This window comes from Aricia agestis, chromosome 13, assembly GCF_905147365.1.
Source record: "Aricia agestis chromosome 13, ilAriAges1.1, whole genome shotgun sequence".
NCBI lineage: Eukaryota > Metazoa > Arthropoda > Insecta > Lepidoptera > Lycaenidae > Aricia > Aricia agestis.
The window spans coordinates 13,393,192-13,415,393 of NC_056418.1; the positions used below are offsets into that span (position 1 = coordinate 13,393,192).

The window sequence follows — 22,202 nt, forward strand, 5'->3', positions numbered from 1 at the left end:
CCACCTCTTATGGAAATACGTATGAGCAAGCAATAGCGCGATCTAGGGGACTCTTGGCGCCATCTGTTTTGAGTTTTTTGGAACTAAGTTAATTTAACCAAATTTACGCATTTTCACCCCCTTACAACCCCTTTTTCCAGTTAAAAAGTAGCCTATGTCCTTTCTCAAGCTTTAGACTATCTGTGTACAAAATTTCATTACAATCGGTTCAGTAGTTTTGGCGCTGTTGTTTTTGAATTTGATGTCTAAGTTGGTAGGTGAGTTATTAGTTAATAACGTGTATAACAATCGAAAAAATCGAAAAATCTAGCTCAATATGGTACCACCTCTTATAGAAATACGTATGAGCAAGCAATAGCGCGATCTAGGGGACTCTTGGCGCCGTCTGTTTGAAGTTTTTGGAACTAAGTTAATTTGACCAAATTTACGCATTTTCACCCCCTTACAACCCCTTTTTCCAGTTAAAAAGTAGCCTATGTCCTTTCTCAGGCTTTAGACTATCTGTGTACAAAATTTCATTACTATCGGTTCAGTAGTTTTGGCGTGAAAGCGAGACAGACAGACAGACAGACAGAGATACTTTCGCATTTATAATATTAGTATAGATAATATTCTAACGTATTAAAAACTATAAACAAAAACATACTAACTAATAAGTATGATTATTGATTAGTTCTATGTTACAATAAAGTAAAAAATAAAACGCCATCTGTTGAATCGTATTAGAACTAAAATGTTCATTCCATCGATATATTTCTGGATTTTTTATAATATATTATACATAAAATATGTTTAAGATTTTTGAAATTTTATTTTAATACACATCCAAGACCCAGGAAAATTGAAAACTTTTTGTTCCGCCTGCGGGACTCGAACCCAGGACCCCCGGGATGAGCGCTGGCCACGCGCAATGCGAATTCATTTTCATCGAAATTTTCATGGAAATAAGATATTTTCCCACATCAAAATGTAGCCTATGTCCTTTGTCAGACTCTAGAATAACTGTATACAAAGTTTCATTGTAATCGGTTCAGTAGTTTTGGCGTGAAAGCAAGACAGACAGACAGACAGACAGACAGACAGACAGACAGACAGAGATACTTTCGCATTTATAATATTAGTATGGATTAATTTTAAAAGTTTGTTTTAATTCTTTTAATCTTCGCCGAGGGTGAACAACAACGTATTTGGTTTCTTCTTTGATTCTGAACGTTGATTGCGAATGGAAATTGGAAACTTATCGTTTTATTATGTAATAATTTCGTTTTTCCATATTATTGCATTTTTTTACAGTTATTTTTTAATTTTGTTGTCTATGAATTTGTCCCTTTGCCTGTCCCGACCGAGACGAATTAAAAAAAATGACAAAAAATGACAGTGTGACTTGAAAATTTAAATTGACAATGACAGTGACAATTTTCATGGTCCATTGTCTCTATAGATATATCTGTATTATCTATGGTCATTGTCCAATGTATGCTTGTGTTTTCGTATTTTTATTATATTAACCGGATAAACAGTGATAAAAACGTGTAAATAATACCACTAACTTACATCGTATAACTTTCGACAAACCGGCATTATGAATTCCATGTCAATGGATAAAGATGAGTCTTCATCATCTGGCGTTACAACGAATCATCCTCTGGAGCAGTTTATTTTGCTGGGGAAATTCGCCAAGGGATCAGCCTGCGCAGAACTAATCAAGCAAGTATTAGAGGCTCCTGGTGTTCATGTATTTGGGGAGCTTCTAGAAATGCCCAATATCAAAGAGGTAAGTAAAATTAGTACCCTCAACCTTTAAACTGCTAAGGGCCTTTTTCACCACTTCCTGATAAGTGAAGTTATATACCAATTAATTTGACTGATCAAGTATGGAGAATCGGTCAAAAAAGTTGTGAATAGCCTATTTGGCACTTTATCAGAAAGTGGTGAAACAGGCTCTAAAACTGATAACTACACTGAAATTCCCTTACGTATTTATATATTTTGTTACATATAATTCCACAATTGCCATTGTTTTCACATGTGTATAATTTGCTGCTTCATTGTAACAAAAAAGTAATTTAAGTTTTGCATCGATGAGGTGTCATTAGACCATTATAATATCCCACTAGTGCACACAGATTACTTATAATATTAACATAACACCATGTCTTAGCCGGAACTGATCTTGAAGACTTTTTCTTAAAAATGTTAGGTAGTTAGGAGATATTGTCACTTCAACAACTTTATGTATTATCATTTTATTTTTTCAGTTGGAGGATGGACCCTATGCTGCTCACTTTAAAACCTTAAATTTATTTGCTTACGGAACTTATAAAGATTATCTAGAGAATAAATCGGATTACTTAGAATTAACACCAGTTCAAATCAAGAAATTACAGCATTTGACCATAGCAACACTAGCAACTCAAGAAAAATGCATCCCATACAGTGTACTGCTCAAAGAATTAGATATAAAGAATGTAAGAGATTTAGAGGACTTAATTATTGAAGCAATTTATGCAGGTAAAATACCATATAACAAGCAATAGACAGCAATCATGTAATTGACATATTTAGGTTAGCTCAATTCCCTAAAAGGCCCCCAAGATGCAACAACTAGTAAAACTAGTAATCCTTTGCTACTAAGCAATGGGCAATTTTTTATTTTTATGTGTCATGTTTGTAAATTTTTTTTCACAAAGCTGAAACTTTTATAAAGACAATTAATGAATTTAATATTTCTGTTTATTTTCAGATATTATCCATGGTAAGCTAGATCAGGAGTGCAAACGTTTGGAGGTAGACGTTGCCCTGGGTAGGGACGCAAGGCTCGAAGATGCTGCAGCTATAGCCGATATTCTGGCTGATTGGTGCAATGCCTGTGAGGCTGTACTTCACTCGGTTGATCAGCACATATTACGAGCTAACCAACACAAGACCAGAGCGATCAGGCATCAACAAGGCATTGATCAAGAGGTATGTTGTTCTTAGTTGGCTAGAAATCTTAGTATAACCACAGTTATAGAAATGCAAATAAAGATACTAAGATATTTTCAAGACAAAATACATATTTTCTTTATCAGTCTGTCTTTTTCAATTAGTGATTACTGATCTTCAATAAAAAGAAACCACATATATGGTGGCTTAGCATGCAGTTATAAATTATAATAACTATTGTTTGGTATGAAAAATAGCCCCAGTGTTAATCTAGTACCTGAAACTATTCAGTCAATTTTATTAAAATCTGTTTTTTTAATAGTTTGTGCATGACAGCCACAAACTTTTAATCCATCTATCCATTATCTATCAGAGAAATTCATTTATAGGCAGATGACAGACCTACGTCAGAGTAGACCATAAAGTTAATATACCTAGCAGAATAAAGCAACAATCTCAAGCTGTCAAACATAACCAAAATTAGTTTTCATCTGTGTGAAAAATATGTGTACGTATACACCTACACAAGCATGATTTAACATGAATTCTATGAGATTAAATTGTCAATGTGTGGCACGTGCCGACTGGACGTCAAAAAAAGTGCTGCTGTCTTGTATCACATGTAAGAGACATGTGATACAAGACAGCAGCACTTACCACGCAGTGTTACTGATGTGTGAGTGAGATCTCTCTTGCTCAAGCCTTTGTTTCTCTATTCCGCTAGCTATATTAACTTTATGGTGTAGACAGAACTAAAGAGTACCTCGACTTTAAACAAACGGGCGAATATATTATGCGAGTTGGGTGGGACTGTCACTTTCAACATATTTCACAATGCTAAGTAATGCATTGATACTGCGCGCGCCGGCCGATATGACATGCTATGTGAAACATATAAATTTTGAGATCTCTTCTGAGTGGGCCTACTTTTTAAGTCTTTCCAATCTGCTTACGTTATTTGGTTGGATTGTGGTTGCGTCAAGCATATCATAACTAACAGATCTTAATGTTGACTCAACCAAATAACATAGATCTGCCACCTGCCTATGCCTAATTTCTCTCACTTGAAAGTGCTTCAAAAATGCTTACCAGTCTTTTCTACTTTCTAGATTTTATACATTAAGAGAACTCTCAAAACCCAAGCGGAGAGTGAGGAGTCTGCATCAGGTAGCAGCGAGATCCAGGTGCCGAAGAAATCCTCTATCAAAGTGAAAACACCGCGCAGCAGTAAATTCTGGCAGAAGAATACGTAATTGCTTGTTTGTAATAAATTGTAATATAATATCTGTGTAATACATTTTTAAATACTTTTACTGTATTTTCTATTTATAAAGTATTTTGCGGCGAACTACTTGTCATGGGAATATGTAAGCAGGTTCCCAATAACACTGCATAGTATGTTACATTTTTTTCTTTATTTAGGGTCTAGGGAGCTTAGTCATCATTGACTATGTCGCTCCTAGTATGTTAATTATTTATTCTCATTATGAAATAAAACCTGAGGTGATATACCTACAACAAAATTCATATTTTGTAAAAGCATCCCCACCCAGAACCTGCAGAAAAGAAAATAACAATTTCTACAAAAGTCTTATATTAGCCTGGCACAGGTATGGAGTTGAACATGAGTAAGGTAAAGTAGGCTCTACTTTTTTGGGATATATTTGGAAAAATTGGAAAGATCTACGTCTCCTATAGAATAAGTACCTACTCTAATTACGTGAGCGGAGTCGCAGGCAAAACATAGAATAATTATTACGTATAAGTTCCAGTGCACAGTTATATTTTACCTAGGTGGGTACCTAATATTTTACCCATTATTTTACCCCTTCTATCAGATTCTCACATACTCGTTTTCGTCATTACAGGTAATTTCTTTTTTACAATTTGGTATAATTTTTCTACTAATTGACACAAATCTTGTAGTCTCCGACTGCGAAAGGTACGGTCTACGGTCTACGGATACTGGCAACTGACAAGACAAATTCAAAAGACATTATTAAAAAGAAGTTTTTAATGTTTCCCTGTTAAAAAACTTGCCATTTTCTATAGAAACCGCGATTGACAATGAAGCGTCAGATGTTCCTAGTCTAAGGGCGATATCGTATTTTGCATACTCGATGTGAACTGAATATGAAGCATAAACTTATATCACTTCGAACTCATAAAAAGTTGAAGATTATCATTCTAAGAGTTACCAAGAGGTTTTCCGATGAATCTGTAATAATTTGTGTCTTTATAAGAAGTAAATTTTATTCTTAAACATTCTACATACACTGCGAGCATTTTTCATTTAGCGCCTAGACTTAAAAGCCAATGACCGCTACCGCCTCGTTTCACAGAGTACAGTTTAGTCACTACAATAAAAAAAAGGTCGCTGCTATGGGAGAGCTAGAAATTTCCTTTTATTATTTGGCAAGATTTTGAGATTTATCCATTTGTCCCAGATTGGGGGGGGGGGGGGGGGGGGGGGTCATGTCCCCTGTGACCCCCCCCCTTTCGGACCGCGCCTGGAATGTAATTTCACTTTTTAGACTTTGACGACGTATCATGTACTCTATAGACAGAAATCTGTATGCTAATTAGTTAAAAACTTGAAGTGGATACCTGAACTTTGTCAATAGGTAAAACTGGGCTGGTAGGATTAAAAAATATATTATAAAAGTCTTTTCCTACGATTTGCTATAAAAGTGATTCCACGTTAGTACTGTCATGTACTGTCGATAGGGCTCGTCAACATGCGAGGTATGTAGGTATACAGTATACTTTCCATCTTTAGCCCGGCCGCACATTGTCCGAATTCTGATCAGAAACAGTTGAATTTCGCCGGACCGCCACCCCACACACTATCTGAAATATCCTTCCGGCGAATTCGAGCTCACTCGGCTGTACAAAATGTAAGAGACAGCGCGGACGTTCAACTGTTTCTGATCAGAAATTTCGGACAATGTGCGGCCGGGCTTATAGAGCAGACCGAATAGTCCACATATCCCTGCATATCCCTATAATTATTTACATGATCTGGAGGAGAAAGTAAACTCAGTTTTTGGAAGATTTTAAAATTATTATCTAGCCACACTGGCATTAAAATGTCAAGCGGATGTCAAATGGACGAGAAAGATAGATTGCTCTAGCATAGATATACGCGAGGGAGATAGACTAACATCACGAAAACATTCTCGGGAAACGAGTTCTGCCATCGGGTGATTGTTTTTGACGCAGCAGCGCAAACAAAGTGCGCAGGTAGTGCAACGATTATAACGTTTGCAGACCGATAAAAAGTGATGTAAATAATACAAAACTCAATCGTAAATAAAGATCTTTTACTGTAAACAATATACATTGAAACTGTAACGTCGTGAGTTGACTATCGTAACGTATGCATGCGAACGAATGTGAAAAACAATATTGTGACAATTGACTGAATAAAACGCATTAAAATGATTCCGTGATTTATCCATCGTATGAAAAGACTTTTGCATTACGAGAATAAAGTTCCGGAGTACAATTTTATAGAGTCTCCGCGTATTGGATGAGAACACAGGCGAGTATACACTGCATCAAAGACAGAAAAACATTACAAAACAAAGGACATTACGTTTACATTTCGTAGTTCAATTTACAGTATATTTTAGAATCGACGTAGTAAAATGAATAAATAAGCATCAAACACATTTGTAGCTAGCATTGTGAATTGTGATGTTATAACATCATCAAAATATATATATTTTAGTTGTCGAGTCCTCGCAATCCTTTGTTGTAGGAGTCAGCTGTTCGCGGGGAATACGAGAGGGGATAACTGGTTAATCCAGTTTTATTCCACGCTCTCGCATCGCATTCGCAATTTAAAATCGTTCAATGCAATACTTACTGCTTTTGTTTTTTCTTTGTGAAAAATGGAAATGTAATTTGTCGTAAAATATAATATCAATGGTACCTGTTAATTGTTATCTTTTGACACTAATCTACTTAAAATATTAACAATAGGGACCATAAATCTACACTTATTGCTCATGTCTGTCCGCGGTTTTGCTCAGAGACTATAGGTAATAGGACCTACAAAGCTGTAATTTGGCATGAATGCACATTTAATGATGCCAAAAAAATGGTACATGAAATCTTAAATATTTTTTTTATGGTAGCTTTACCTTCCGTACATCAATCGGGGATGGAATTTTTTTTTCGCGTCCACCCTATCGTTTGAGGTGTCGTTGGATAGGTTTTTTAAAATATTATGAGTATTCATAGATCATTCTCCGATTTAGGGATTCGTTTGTGAAATATTAAGTTTTAAAGTGGAAAAAATCGTTAGAGTCCAGTGTCCCCCCCCCCCCCCCCCCCCCCGTCCCCTTCTACCAGCTAAACGGTTGCTTCTGGAAAAGTGAAAAAATTCACGGGAGTAGGAAATATGCTGAATTTAAAAGGAAAACTATCACGGCTAAGAAGACTTCATAACTTATTGATTAATAGTCGATCAACTAAAAAAAATGTATTCGGCGAAGTATAAAGGAACTTTTCGTTCAAATTCCTTTTGAAAGTAACTGAGATGATGTCGTTAGTAATGTAAAGTACGTTTAAATAAATGTACCTAATTACATTCATTGACCATACAAAAATTTAAAAAAACTAGCGGTACTACGGAACCCTATATTGCGCTTGGCCCGACACGCACTTGGCTGGTTTTTTTTTAGTTTTTGCCTATTGGTATGTAGTTTCTACGAAAATCGAAAATATGGTTGGTTTTCTGAATTAACTAAAAAACCACCGTGAGTTGAGATCGAAAGAAAATGAAATTAGATAAATACTTACGTATGCTAAATATTATTTTTTAAGAATGAGTAAAAGTCACCAAGTTATTGGGCCGTATGAGAAATCGCTTTATGTGACTAGGATTTTCACGATAGGTATATTTCGCACACTATTAACTTGGCTGGCAAAACACTGCCTTCTAATGTACTATCAGAGAAGTTGATTCCTAGGCAGATGGCGGACCCACAATAGACATATAATTCTGTCTACTCTGACGGACCTGTGACGGTACCTACAATTCGCCTAACATTCCTGCATCGCGCTATCGAAGTTTTCTGAGCGCGTCGCTATATATACGATAGCTGAAATGTATCACGTGGCCTTCAGCCTGACCGAGCATAACACCTCGCTCGGTCGGAAGATCTTTCTTTGGCCACCACACATTATCCCCACAGACCTAAAGTAATTTAGTCGCGTTAAGTCAAACCTATCCAACCGATCACAGCTAACGTTAAATTGACATTTAAAGTTGACCAAATGACGTAGGTTGGTCAACTGCCTAGGAATCAATTTCTTCGATGGTACACAAACACTTGAATAATCTTCGTCTCGTATTACCCCCACTATTATCCCATTAAAAAGCACCAAAATGATCTCATAATATTTACTTATTTAAATAAGTATAATATGTTAAAGTTATTTTCGCTAATTCAGAAATCTGCTCAGTAATTACCTTTGTGAGCTGATGTTTTGAATGGAGAGCATAAGGAGCACATTTTGATATGACATACTATCCTTAATCTGTGGTCAACGGTTACTAAGTATTAAGTACCAACATTAAAATACGTTCTCTTCTTTATTTAACTTAGTACTTACCTATTACGCGTGAGTGGTCGGGTCGATAACGATTTAAATGTATCAGTAAGTGCATAAATCATTGTCTTCCGTTAACCAATGTTGCCAATCCGCCTGCTCATCTTGGCATTTATGAGCAAATTCCTTTCAAATTAACGACAACACTAATGAAGCGACGCCAAATCTCTGGCAAAATGCCGCCTATCGAATTTCTGATCATTGATTAAAAACTGCTGAGGTATAAAAATATAATATTTCGAGTATTTTCGAGACCTGGATATATTCTTAGGTACGGATTTTCATGGAAGTACTCTACTGGTTAAAATATTATCAGATGGTCACGTCATCTAAGGCATAAATAGTCAGTACTTAAAATGCGACCCGGTCTCAAGACGCGGTTCGGCTCTGTGATTGGTCCAAATTTTGACAGCCAACCAATCACAGAGCCTGAACCGTGTCTTGAGACCGAGGTGCATCTTGAGTACCTACTGACTATTTATACCGGCCTAAGTTCACAACATAAAACAGCTGGTAAGCACTAGCAAATCTTTAGCTGCAAATCTTAAAAATGTTGCCAATTAAAAACATTTGAAATAGAAAAGATTCAAGAATAGCTTCTATTTTCAAACTCACCAATCAAAGCTCTATTTATACCATGTTTGTATCATTCTAATCTCGTCATCTATCGTCTAAGCTAGTATAGATAGGGCTTCCAACATAATGCGCTCCGAGGTCTAACGTCCCGTATTTATATCTATTAAATCGCTGTATGGATTTAAGAACAATGTTTCAGCGTCTATCGCAAATCGCCTTTCTCATTTCGAAATTAATGATGAAATTCAAGCGCAAAGGTTAGATAACTTTTGTGCAAAATGATAACTGTGCGACCTCGTCGTGGGATACCCCTGTATGTGTCCTTGCGAGATGCACATTCGCAGCATGACGTAGCAATTAGCAAGAACTGACTTTTCTATAGTTGAATGTCCAATGGCATCCATTACACGCTCATGCAAGCGACAGTCAATTCCGTCAATCATGAATTATGTTTGACTGATGGACTGACGAATGGTATTAGACGGTCACTCAATTCTCTTCAGTTTTATATCAAATTTTCAAAGGTACGTTTCAAAGAAAGATTTCTTTCTGTGAAGACAGGGTGACAGACGATTCCTACGATCCTGCCGACTGCCACAAATAAAATAGGGTTTCAAACAACCTTTATAAAAACAAATATTAGAATTCCTCCAACAGTTGTAAAAACGTTTCCACTTTCAACGTATCAAGTAACCACATCTAAGGTGTCTGAAAAAGTGGTCACGGCAATGAAACAATGTTAAAGAAACCTCAAACCCTTTATTCGACACAATTGCTCAATTGTTGGCGGTTTCACACCGACCGCAGGCTTTGAGCAGTTTTAGATTACTATTGTTCACGGTGGGGCGATGAACTGCTGCAGCTTTTCCTGTTTTGAAAGGCGCTTGTTTAATTTTCTAAAGCCACAGTCACTGTGATGGGCTCATCTTTTCCTTGTTTTAAATAAATATAATATGTTTTGTCTCATGTTGCTCAAATGGCAGATATTGCCGTAACCACGTAGCGCCAAAATTCCACTATCCCAGAATAACCAGATACAAACCGTCTCTAAGTAAAAGTATCTCTATACATATATAGACTATATATAGACCAGATACAAACCTATAATAGTCTATATAAGTATTAGACTATAAGTAACTGAAGAATTTGTAAAGAAATAGAATACAGCTGATTAATTTTATTTTAATTAATTATTATGTTTTAAATACACTTTCGCACTTATGAGTATGATTGCAAACATTAAGCTTTCAATTGATGCTTTATTTTGAAATAGTTTCTTCCATTTTACATTAATCATTAGTCATTACTCATTACAAACATTTCAGACGAAATATCGGCCGATGCCCGCAAATAGTTTAAGTGCCCATTACGCCAAAATAAACCTCTCTATATTTACTTTATGATCGTGCAAGCAAATGATTTAGTTACACATTGCAATAATTGTTTCGATCCATCGCATATAAAATGGTATAAACAGACATTGGCACAATGAGAATAGGATAGAACAGAAGTAGACGAGAACACGATATTTGCACAATTTTGTTTTTTCCAGAAAACATTTTTAGAGGGTTTCTAATACAATTATTGTAATTTGCTTTCTAATGCGGACTCTACACTCGCGACGCGAATTGTGGCCGCGATTCGCGGATGCTACGCGCCGTGAACACGATGCGTACAAAAACGAAGCTGCGAAGCGTAAACACGAAGCTGCGAAACCTTCCACACTCGCCGTTCGCGGCCTTCGCGGGCTTTCGTACCGCGAGTGTAGAGCCCGCATAACGCCTCTAGTCCACCAACGCTGCGAACTGCGAAATATCTGCGAAACCGGTGCGAAACAGGAATAGAGCGAGATGCAATATTTAACGCATTGTCGTGTGGCGGATGAGACAGTATAATATCTGTTCGCCGCTATTTCGCAGTTCCCAGCGTCGGTGGACTAGAGGCGTAAGAAACCAGGGAAACCAGCAAAATATGAGTATAACCAAACATAGATGACATCTGTTTACTATGAACCACATCAAAGTCTAAGTTTACTGAGTAGCTATTCTAAGTGAATTATATATTTACTGACGATCCTTTTCAGTCATCCTATCATCATTTCATCAAAGTCAATAGAATTTGATATCCCGCTATAATTAGAAAATGGGTCTGTTTACTCTGGAGCCGGGTAGCTAAGCACGCTGTGCACACAACGCTTACGAAAGTGGGCCATCCTCTTGCAACAGTCTTGCGGTCGTTAATGTCAGCGCAGCATAACCGTGGGTGTGAAAACCGTTCAATGGTTCACATTTAGACCGTCCACATTATGTTGCCTGGAACTTCCAGGCAACATAATGTGGACGAGACTGCTTCTGGAAGAGACTGCTTCCTTTTTTTATGAAATAAGGGGGCAAACGAGCAAACGGGTCACCTGATGGAAAGCAACTTCCGCCGCCCTCGCAGCATCAGAAGAGCTGCAGGTGCGTTGCCGGGCTTTTAAGAGGGAATAGGATAATAGGGGAGGGTAAGGATGGGATGGGAAGGGAATAGGGGAGGGTAAGGAAGGGAACAGGGGAGGGTAGGGAACTTCATGGTAGGGAAGGGAATAGGGTAGGGGATTGGGTCTCCGGTAAACTCACTCACTCGGCGAAACACAGCGCAAGAGCTGTTTCACGCCGGTTTTCTGTGAGAACGTGGTATTTCTCCGGTCGAGCCGGCCCATTCGTGCCGAAGCATGGCTCTCCCACGTCTTCCTGCGGTAAGGCCGCCAATTCAAACTCTTTTTAGGGTTCCGTAGTCAACAAGGAACCTTTATAGTTTCGGTCTGTCTGTCCGCGGTCGGCGCGTCCACCCGGTGCACGGTGTGGGGTCTCATTGGATAGGTTTTTTTAAATATTACGAGTATTTAAAATTCATTTTCCGATTTAGGGATCCATTTGTGAAATATAGTTAGTTTCAAAGCGGAAAAAATCGTCCAGTATCCAGTGTCCTTTATACCAGCCAAACGGTTGCTTCTGGGGAAAAATTTACGGGAGTAGGAAATGTACTGAATTTAGAAGGAAAATTATCACTGCTAAGAAGACTTAATAATTTATAAATCAAGGATGATATTATTATTATTTTTTTATTAAATAAGGGGAGCAAACGAGCAAACGGGTCACCTGATGGTAAGCAACTACCGTCGCCCATGGACACTCGCAACATCAGAAGAGCTGCAGGTGCGTTGCCGGCCTTTTAAGAGGGAATACGCTCTTTTCTTGAAGGTTTGCAGGTCGTATCGGTCCGGAAATACTGCTGGTGACAGTTCATTCCAGAGTTTTACAGTGCGCGGCAGAGAGTTACGCGAAAAACGCACTGTGGAAGACTGCCACTCATCAAGGTGATGAGGATGGTATGTTTTTCGCGTGGGACGATAGCGAAAAGTTGCAGGTGGTATGATTCCGAACAATTCCTCAGAGCACTCCCCGTGATACAACCGATAGAGGATGCAGAGTGAAGCTACATCTCGGCGTAATTCCAGGGGGTCCAAGCTGTTTGAAACACTATGGCAGTCAACAATTCGAGCAGCCCTTCGTTGGATACGATCCAGAGGGAGCAGTTGGTATTTTGGCGCCCCTGCCCAGAGATGAGAACAATATTCCATATGAGGCCGAACCTGCGCCTTGTGAGTTGTAGGCGTTGGTCCGGGCTGAAGTACTGTCTCGCTCTGTTAAGAGCACCAAGCTTCTTCGAGGCTAATTTGGCCTTACCCTCAAGATGATATCGGAACTGGACTTCGCTCGATATGTTGACGCCAAGTATTTCAATGCTAGGGGAGATGGTTAAAGATGTGCACTCGAAACGAGGATAAACGACCATTGGTGACTTTTTAGTGGTGAACGCGCAGACTTGAATCTTGGTGGGGTTGAATTGGTCTAAGTTACGTCTACCCCATTCATTATGATACCTACCAAGAACAAATTGATTCGATTCTCTATTGTAGTGAGAGCATAAAGTTAATATACCTAGCGGAATAGAGAAGCAAAGGCCTGAGCAAGCGAGATGTCACTATTAGTAACACTGTGTGGTAAAAAGAGACGTGTGATACATGACAGCAGAATTCTTTTTTTGACGTCCAGTCGGCACTTATCGGCACGTTAATAATTTAATTGCATAGAAAGATGCTTATGTAAGTGTATAAGTACGTAAGGTGCGTCAAGAAAGTGAAGAAATTAAAAAGTGGCAACATTGTAGTGTCATCCCTTTCAAATCAATCTAAGAAAAAAGGGATGACACTACGATGTTGCCACTTTTTAATTTCTTTACTTTCTTGACGCACTATATACATATTTTTACACACAGACGTAAACCAATTTCGGTTTCGTTTGACAGCTCGAGATTGTTGCTCTATTCCTCTAGGTATATTAACTTTATGAGTGAGAGTCGACTGTCGAGACTGCTATATTCAGACACTGTTAAGTTCTGGTTAAGTTATGTCACTTTTGAAGAACATAAATAAATAAATGAAATACCACTATTTACTTTTATTTACGCATACGTGTTCATTAGAAATAATTTTATGGTATTATATAGGTTTTTCGGAAGTGATTCGACAATCTGTCGTGTTTCGAATAATTTGGCTGGCATTCGGGCATTTCTGAAACGTCACGAAACATTTATGTTTGTGCTGTAAAAACAGTGAATAATCGCTCGCTATCCCAGGAAAAAGTTTTCCTTCGTGTTCTGTGAAATGACAGAATTTTGTTAGCTGTGGTTTATATTCATAGATCATAACTCTATGTAAAATTTCTGAAACGTCATAAAAATATTATGTTGAGTACATCTTCTTATCTATATATATAAAAATGGATTTTCAAATGTATTAGTCGCGCTAAAACTCGAAAACGGCTGAACGGATTGGGCTGATTTTAGTCTTAAAATATTCGTAGAAGTCCAGGGAAGGTTTTAAAGTGACACGAAGTTCACCGGGACAGCTAGTATGTATATAAAATTCTCGTGTCACAATGTTAGTTACCGTACTCCTCCGAATCGGCTTCAATAGGTCTGAGAATCGGCTACTGGCTACTTTTTATATTGATAAGTGCATTTGTTGAATAAATAATAGTAAATTATTACAACTCGAGACTGACGGCGACCATTGTTTGTGCGACGGGATAGCGATGGACGTTGCCATGATGACATACATTTAGTCACTTCAATAAAATAATACGGGCGAAATACTTTATAAGGCAAAGAAACGTTTGCCGGGACAACTAGTATATTCATAACTCTATGTAAAATTTCTGAAACGTGATAAAAATATTATGTTGAGTACATATTACTATGAGGTCTAGATGACTAAAACATTCCCTATAGGCTACAGCTACCTAATAGCTTTGTCCACACTGTGCCTTTTTCTGTTCGTCAAGGGCATGCGTTATAGCGCAGTCAACAGCGAACGTCTGTTCCCCTAGACAAGTGGCAAAACGCTAACGCTAACGCTACAATATGTATGCGATTTGACATAAGTCATCGCTTCGCTAGCGAATACTAATGTCAAATCCATACATTTTGTAGCGTTAGCGTTTTGCCACTTGTCTAGGGGGCTGGCATGCCCGCAACGCATGCCCTCTGAGTTCTGAGTTCTGACCGTATCCAAAACTTCAAAAATGACAATATTGGCGTTGCGTTCCTTGACGCATTCAATTATTGAATGCGCCAATATGAAAGTTGATGACGAAAATTGAAGATGAAAGTGCACAGTGTGGTCATAGCTAATGACCCTTTGGGGTGTGCAATCTTTTCACGCTGAGGCAGCACCAACATACAGTAAACAAAAAGTTTTGTTCGACGTTCAAAATTTCTGTCAATTATTCTGATTTCTGATATGAAGTGTGCAAGATGTCAGATGCTGGTCGGATTATTTATAGTCTGTCAAGAAAGTGTAGAAATTAAAAAGTGGCAACATCGTCGTGTCGTCCCTTTCAAATTAATCTAAGAAAAAAGGGATGACACTACGATGTTGCCACTTTTTAATTTATTCACTTTCTTGACAGACTGTACTGTATGTGCTAGTAGCTCCCTCTGCTCTGACTTTTGCGTAATATTCAAATCAATGCTTCGAAAACATCTAAATCATTCGGATTATCGTATCAAGAGTCATACAAAACTGCAATAGTCGTTATTGCAAGAGCATTGTTCTTTGTTCTCGTATGAATTGCCCCATTGGTCATCATATCGGGTCAACTGCAACTAGGTCAGGGAGTCCCCAGCTTCTTAGAGATTATTTATAGCTCTAAAAGTCTAGATTCTCAAGTAGATTAATCCAAAGGTGTATGAGGTTTATTTGAGCTCGTAAATCTATTTTAATGTATTCTTAACTAAGTAGATGTTACGCGTAAGTTTCACGCGCACGTACTCTACATTTTTTTCGGGATAGAAACTTACGTACCCTATTCCAGCAGGCTTAGCATAGTCATCATAGAAACGGTTTCTTTCTACAGAAGTATAGACAAAGTGACAGATTTACAAAAGTAATCCACCATTTTGTCCTATCCTCCCGTTTCTAATGTTGTTAATTGTTATGCTAAGTTATTATTTTATCAAAAACAGTTTGAGCAGAGGTAACTATCGTATATTTACACTCATGGCAGGCTAGTTAGGCAATTGTATGTTACACACTATCGGTCCTTGTTTGGGCCAAATGTGGGTCCAAACTAGAAGGCTTATCACATCATATAAATTTTGAAATTCAAGTAAAGTTTTTTGTCTCATCACTTGCTCTAGAACATTATGCATTCTTGTTTCTCTTTAAAACGGGAGTAATATTGCTTCTAAGAATAACGCATCACAAAAATATTTGCAGTTGTTTCCACTTACAAGATGTTTATTTCTTTAGTGTGAATAACCGCCTGTTCTTGTGATGATTTCACTGAAAATTCTACATTTTTAGCATTTTTATGGATAAAACACTCTGTTATTAGGACAGTATATGTATAATATTGTAATATAGTCCACAAAGACGTACCCTACTATTCCTCCTAATCGTTTATACTTTATAGTATACCTATGTGTGCAAGCTTTCGCCAATGTTTGAGTGTTACCGGTATAAATTACCTGTGAGTGCACGCGCACACTACAATAAATAGACCAATTAAGAAAAATCGTCACGGTCAAAGGGAAAGATGCTCACCCAAAAATTGGTAGGGCGCGTCTTCGTGGATTGCACGGACTATATTTGTTGTTGGGACTTGAAAGTGTCTTGCGACCAAATCTTATCCAAATCGATTCATCAGATGCCAATTGTCATCCGATCTCCGTGCACAGGTAATTGAGACAAACAGCTATAAGTCTATTGCAAAATTGATTTATATCAGGTGACTCTAAAACGAAAACCTTGTACAACTCTGACACATTAATCTCATAAAAGCTTTATCAAAGAAAACACAATGGATTGACAAAGTTTTTAATCAGCTTTGTGTCAAAAATTAGGGCGCGCCGTGCCGTTGAATGTGTCCTAGATAACGCCCTTACTGGGATGTAGGTTAGAGCAACGCTATGCAAATCTGGAGTTATCAACAAAATCTTTCAATCTTGGTAAACTTTGTTAGTGCTCTTTTTATAAATGATGGAATAAATATTGTTACGTGGTAGGGTTCGAGGATTTGGAGAGGAAGACTCTCTTGAAGACTTTATTAACACTGCACTAAACACTAAGTCTAGGTCACACAAGCACACACTAGGTCACAACACTTAGCACTAAGTCCAAACACTAATCACTAGGTCCAATCACTAAGCACTATCACTGTCCTAGGTCGTAGCCAAGTCACAGGTTTCACTGGTTCACTCACTATTGATCACTTGTTGTCGCCTCGAAGATCGCTCAGATCGAACTGAACTGCCGGGCCGTCTACCTGCGGCTTTTTATATGGCGAGACGAATTCAAGAAAGTTCCCGATTCACGTAAACAAGTAAACAAGTATGGGAACTTTCTAGGAGACTCGAGCATGTACCACCTAGTTCCATCTAGTTTCGAGTAGGGGATTTATGTGTAGTGTGTCCCCTGATCAGTTTCGCTGGTTTGCCGCTAGATGGCACCACATGTCCGTATACCGTGTACCGTAACAATATGATTGTCACTATGATTGCGCCGTCTACAGGCACAATAGACGTCGATCGTGGCTATGATTGCCCATGATTCATGGGTTTTTACTTTTTGTAGAGTGTAGATTTATAGACGAATATGATACGAGAATACAATTTTTCTGTTAGATAGGATCCCGATTGTGTTAATGTGGAATGACAACAGCGGAATCGAGGTACTTTATCCCATAGTTTTATTGCTAAACTACAAGATGGACGCAGCTCCGTCTCCGTATTGACAGATAATGTATGGGGCTTATGTCAAAATTTTTAATTAATAACAATTAACTATTAATAGGAATGATGACTATTTTTTTCCTATCGGTACTTGAAAGATACTTGAAAAATAGAAACATCGCTGAAAGAATGACTCTGATAGCTCAAAAATTCACCAAGATATGACATTTTAAATATCTCATAAAAAAGACCTGCCCGAAACATGCAAATATAAAATTTTTTCCAATGATCAAGGATATTTTTTGGAAAATTTGCTGTCAAAAATGCCATCAAATTGCCATCAAATTCTGGTAAACCTATAAATAAGGTTCCACTCTGAGTGCGGCAGTGTCTATGCCAAACATCAATATTAGTCCAGTAGTTTCAGCGTCTATTCGATGCAAACAAACTTTTCCTCTTTATAATTACTTTAGATTTTATATAACCTACAGTGGTCTGGTCGGTATTTAGGAGGCAGCATCGCTGTGACATCACTAATTCCCTCCAGGGAAATCGTCCAAACGTTTTAATTCCCCTGAATAATTAACGCAATTTCTAAAATTGAGTCGGCGTTTTTTCAAATGTTCCTGTGGTCTCAGGTGATGAATTTCAAGTGCCAAAAAATCCTTGAAGGATTTGTTTGGCACGTATTTTATCAGCTGAGTCTTGACGATTAAGCCCGGCAACACATTATCCGAGATTTCTGATCAGAAAAATTCGGACGCCTGCCGGAACGCACTCTGTTCATACATTTTGTTGTAGACCCCACATACTATCAGAATTCTGACTGACTCTGTCAAAATGTATGAGCGGGGCTGGGCCTCCGAATTTTTCTGATCAGAAATTCGGAAAATGTGCGGCCGGGCTTAACCTATTAGTAAGCGTCAAAAGTTAGGATTCAAGAGGCAATGGACAGACAGTTTATGAAAAAGTGTAACGATAATAATAAACGTTCATTACACTTTTCCATAAACAATAATTTAAGTATAATCGGTGTCTACGGTCTGTCTACCAACAACAAGTCGTTTGATCACTGCCAATTGTATTCCGAACACGGGTAAACAGTAAACACCCCGTCACCTCGCCCCACCAAAGATACCTTTTTAATCGAGCGATCTTAAAATTTTGCGATGCCTTTATTGATGGAATAGACATGCTTTCGCATGGAAAGTAATAATATAAATTAGTATCAATGATAAGTTTATTTATGTACATGTCTGAAAATGATATTAATCGAATGATTAAAGTGTGATGACCCTGTCCAATTGGGGACAATAACACTGTTTATGTTGTTGTGACATTATACGTTACTAAGCTATGGACGATTATTATTAGCACTAGCTTAAGTCTGGTCGCGGGTGTTAAATTATTTGGACCTTCCCAAACCGTCACCAAAAGATAAATAAGTTTAGTATAAATAAGGTCTAATCAAAAATACCGAAATTGACCAAAAGACTTACTTCAAGTGGTAAATCTTGAAGTTTTTTCGTCCGCGTCTATGTATGCCACCGTAATTTGATTGTATTGTATGTGACTGAACTATGTATATACATAAGCCACTAGCACCGTTAGTAAATGACCAGCTGTTGTAGTTATCATTGTTATTTAAGTGTGGACTCAGAACGCGCTGAAATAGACCCTTGTGGTTAATATCATCCGTAGAAAATGACGTAAAAAGTTGACTGATGTCGACTTGTACTTAACAAAAGAATTGTGAAAGTAACAGTTTCCTTTTTTTTGGAAGGCCTATTTTTTATTGACGCTTTCGAAGGCTTAGAAGCGTCAACGTCTTCTTCAAGATCCAGAATAGCTATATTCTACTGTGCCTCACGAAGAACCCCACACCTATGCCCTTTAAAACTGATAGAAAATAGAACCTTCTTTTTTACTTACGTAGCTAAACAGAAGAGGCATTTTCAGGCGTTACCTTGTCATGCATGTATCTATCTTGACTACGGTTTTCCACCAACAACGAGATAAACTTATTATTATCATTTGAAGCTACAAAATGACAATATAACAGTTCCCGGAATGAATCCCATTATGTATTTCCATTTCATCGGTTAATGGAGGCCGCGAGTGTTTTCGACAAGCGATGAGAGTTAAGTGCATTAGCTATAGATTTTCGTGTCGATGTCAACTGCATTAAATTATGTAAACCCTCTTCTGGGAATGGGTGCTATCAGACTGATTGAACTCTTGATGGTTGCCCGGAAATTCTGTTACGCTCTACCATGTAGCGGATACCTTTTTAACCTTAAATTGATGCTGAAATGTAATAATGGGTAATATTACGTAAACACTTGTCTGAACTCTAAAGATATAGCTGAAAGGTATTCTGTGCTGAAAGCTGCAGATGCTAACAAATTCTTGCTTTTGAAAGTATTATTTAGAGCTGAATGTTTCCTACGCTGTTCTAAGTTATAGGAGCTGCCACTGTCAATGATCTCAGGGGGTATAACCAAAAAAATTTGGTGATGGCTAACTTTCATGTCTCTCGCTTTTCCAAGGACGTGCATGTGCATCGAGCTTAATGTTTCAAACTGAGTTGCATCCTCCGCCGATATTCTCGAGATATTCCCCAGATCTTCCGCGTTATTTACGACCTGGATCGCACCGGGAAGTATTCTGCAATTTGCGTCATCTTCCCTATAAATAGCTGGATGCAAGATAAAATGGGACAATGAGGCAAATACATACCTCCGAGATCATTATAATATTATATGGAGATTGGAGATATGAGTGGAATTGGATAACTAACAATTTACAATACAAGGGCAAGTACTTAAGTACTTATTTTCCCCTTATTAATGTCATTGTCTAGCTATTATATATCTGGGTGGTTCTATTTTTTCGGTCCCATTTGCTTTCGGGGTCAAAATTTGATATTTACGAAATTAATTTTTTCGATCAAATACTTTTAAAATGTTAAGTCTATAGTGTTCTACTTTGCCACGTATTGTGTATTACCGTAAGATAAGTAATCAAAAAGATATTAAACATCAAATAGCCAAAATTTCATTTCCAACGCTCATACGTTCCCAGATTGCTAAGCTTAGACACAATTTTCTTAGAGTTTACGTAATTAATCTTATCATGTTTTGTACTGGAACATTAGCTTAAATAGGTACTCATATTAACCATTTTAAACATAAGAATGAACTCGTGCATGTGCAACATTGAGAGAACGTAGGTTTTAATTTTGTCACGTGAAATTTTTCATATCGTTCCGAGCAAATGGTTTTTATGTTTTTGACCAAATCTGCATCTGTAGATCTACGTGCAAACATGTTTCGGGACCTCCAAACCCATGTCTGCCATACATTATAGGCGAGATAAGATGTGCGCATTGTTTCTCGGAGAAAATTAATTTTTTAGTTGCAAATCCTCTTTTTGTCACGGGTAAGCCTTCATTACCATCCATTGCCTATTTAAATGACTTTTGTTGCTAGTGATTTTTTATAATACATTATGATAAAGGCTATTGAAATACCTTCTAAGAAGATATGTTGCAGGGCTTTTGAAAGATATAAGAATGCAACAAAAATTTAAATTAAATGCCAAAACTTCATTTCCATCCACTTCATTCCCATCCATTACTTCCGATTTTTAAACCAATATTCCGATTTTTTTGGTATTATTTAGTATTTTATAACAGATTTTGTCCAAATCCTATCTATATATTACATTCCATTTTAATATTTCTTGCTGCGAGTCATTCTGTACCAAATTACCGCTGATCTCAAAAATGAGAATGGATTGCTTCATCATCTATTTTGGGGGTTCGTTGTCTGTCTCATCACTGTTATCTGCCATTAGATAGAAAAGGGCGGATTAATTACATCTGAGACAATATTTACTTAGGAGAAGTCACTGACGTTCGAAACAAAGATTTTTACCTAGCTTGTGGATTCTGGAACTCTATATAGATATAGTAGGTTTACGCCCTGTCAAAGATATGCTTCTGGTCTGGAGCCTTCAATGAACCGACAAGCACACATTTCTGACAAATAAATATGGAAAATATATCTTCGAATAGTATTATTCATGTTAATCTCATAATGAAACCAAATATGTGATTATTTTGAAATAACTAGTATTTTTAGTAAAAAAAATATACAGGGTTATCCGTATGATAACCCTGTATATTTTCCTTTTAATAAGTACCTATCCATGTAGTACTAATCTAGCTAGTACTTCATAATTACGTGATTAAACATAATATTTAAGATTTAAAACTGTTTTTTAAGAATTTAAGATTTTATTAGTTACAGGAACATAATACATATTTTTGTTGCTCAACATCACTATATCTAATGCCTGTTAATGTATAAAGTGGTGTGTAACAAATTGGGATATTATTTTGAAGAGTTTACTAAAGTTTACTAAACTAGTCGGCGCTAAATTGCATAGAACTGCGATTTATGAAACTATTTCTTAAAATAGTGTTTTCCTTAAAACTCTCGTAAGTTAATAGTTGGGTAAAGTACATGGAATGTTGACTGTATACGATCATATAGTAGAAATAAAGATTGGTTGCATTTTATTTAAATAAAATAATGTCTGACTTGTTTCCTACTTAAACTTTTTAATCGGGACTTAACGCGACTTATTTAAGTAGTAATGCTACTACGAGTACATACTTTTTCTCGACATTGTTTCCTATTGTTTCCTACTTTTTAACAATTCCTATTGTTTCCTACTTTTTATTAAAAGTCTTATATTTTTGTCAATTTTTTTAGTAGAGGAGATTGCAATAACTG

The 22,202-nt window shown here is 37.3% G+C and overlaps 2 protein-coding genes across 4 annotated transcripts in view; both read left to right on the forward strand.

Annotated features, from left to right (window-relative positions):
* The first annotated feature begins 1,449 nt into the window (after window positions 1-1,449).
* LOC121733392 (COP9 signalosome complex subunit 7b) lies at window positions 1,450-20,386 on the forward strand. Of its 2 annotated transcripts, XM_042123624.1 has the most exons (6): window positions 1,450-1,774; window positions 2,259-2,511; window positions 2,744-2,964; window positions 4,035-4,184; window positions 6,696-6,697; window positions 20,373-20,386. In XM_042123624.1, the coding sequence occupies exons 1-4, from the start codon at window positions 1,583-1,585 to the stop codon at window positions 4,176-4,178; spliced, it is 810 nt and encodes a 269-aa protein (XP_041979558.1). In that variant the 5' UTR covers window positions 1,450-1,582; the 3' UTR covers window positions 4,179-4,184; window positions 6,696-6,697; window positions 20,373-20,386. The 2 variants fall into 2 exon arrangements, with proteins under 2 accessions (XP_041979558.1, XP_041979557.1); XM_042123623.1 differs by lacking the exons at window positions 6,696-6,697; window positions 20,373-20,386 and having other exon boundaries at window positions 4,035-4,235.
* LOC121733394 (protein yippee-like) overlaps window positions 6,107-22,202 on the forward strand; it is a 129,808-nt gene continuing 113,712 nt past the window's right edge. For both annotated transcript variants that reach the window (XR_006036548.1, XM_042123627.1), the window contains exon 1: window positions 6,107-6,469. The gene's annotated coding sequence lies outside the window, so the exon portion shown is untranslated. The remainder of the gene's footprint in view (window positions 6,470-22,202) is intronic.

What these genes read in the sequence shown, in the direction of transcription:
- LOC121733392 (XM_042123624.1), top strand. Translation starts at nt 1,583, where the DNA reads ATGAATTCCATGTCAATGGATAAAGATGAGTCTTCATCATCTGGCGTT. An exon ending in TATTGAAGCAATTTATGCAG is followed by an intron (nt 2,512 to 2,743) that starts GTAAAATACCAT and finishes GTTTATTTTCAG; the next exon opens with ATATTATCCATGGTAAGCTA. An exon ending in AACAAGGCATTGATCAAGAG is followed by an intron (nt 2,965 to 4,034) that starts GTATGTTGTTCT and finishes TCTACTTTCTAG; the next exon opens with ATTTTATACATTAAGAGAAC.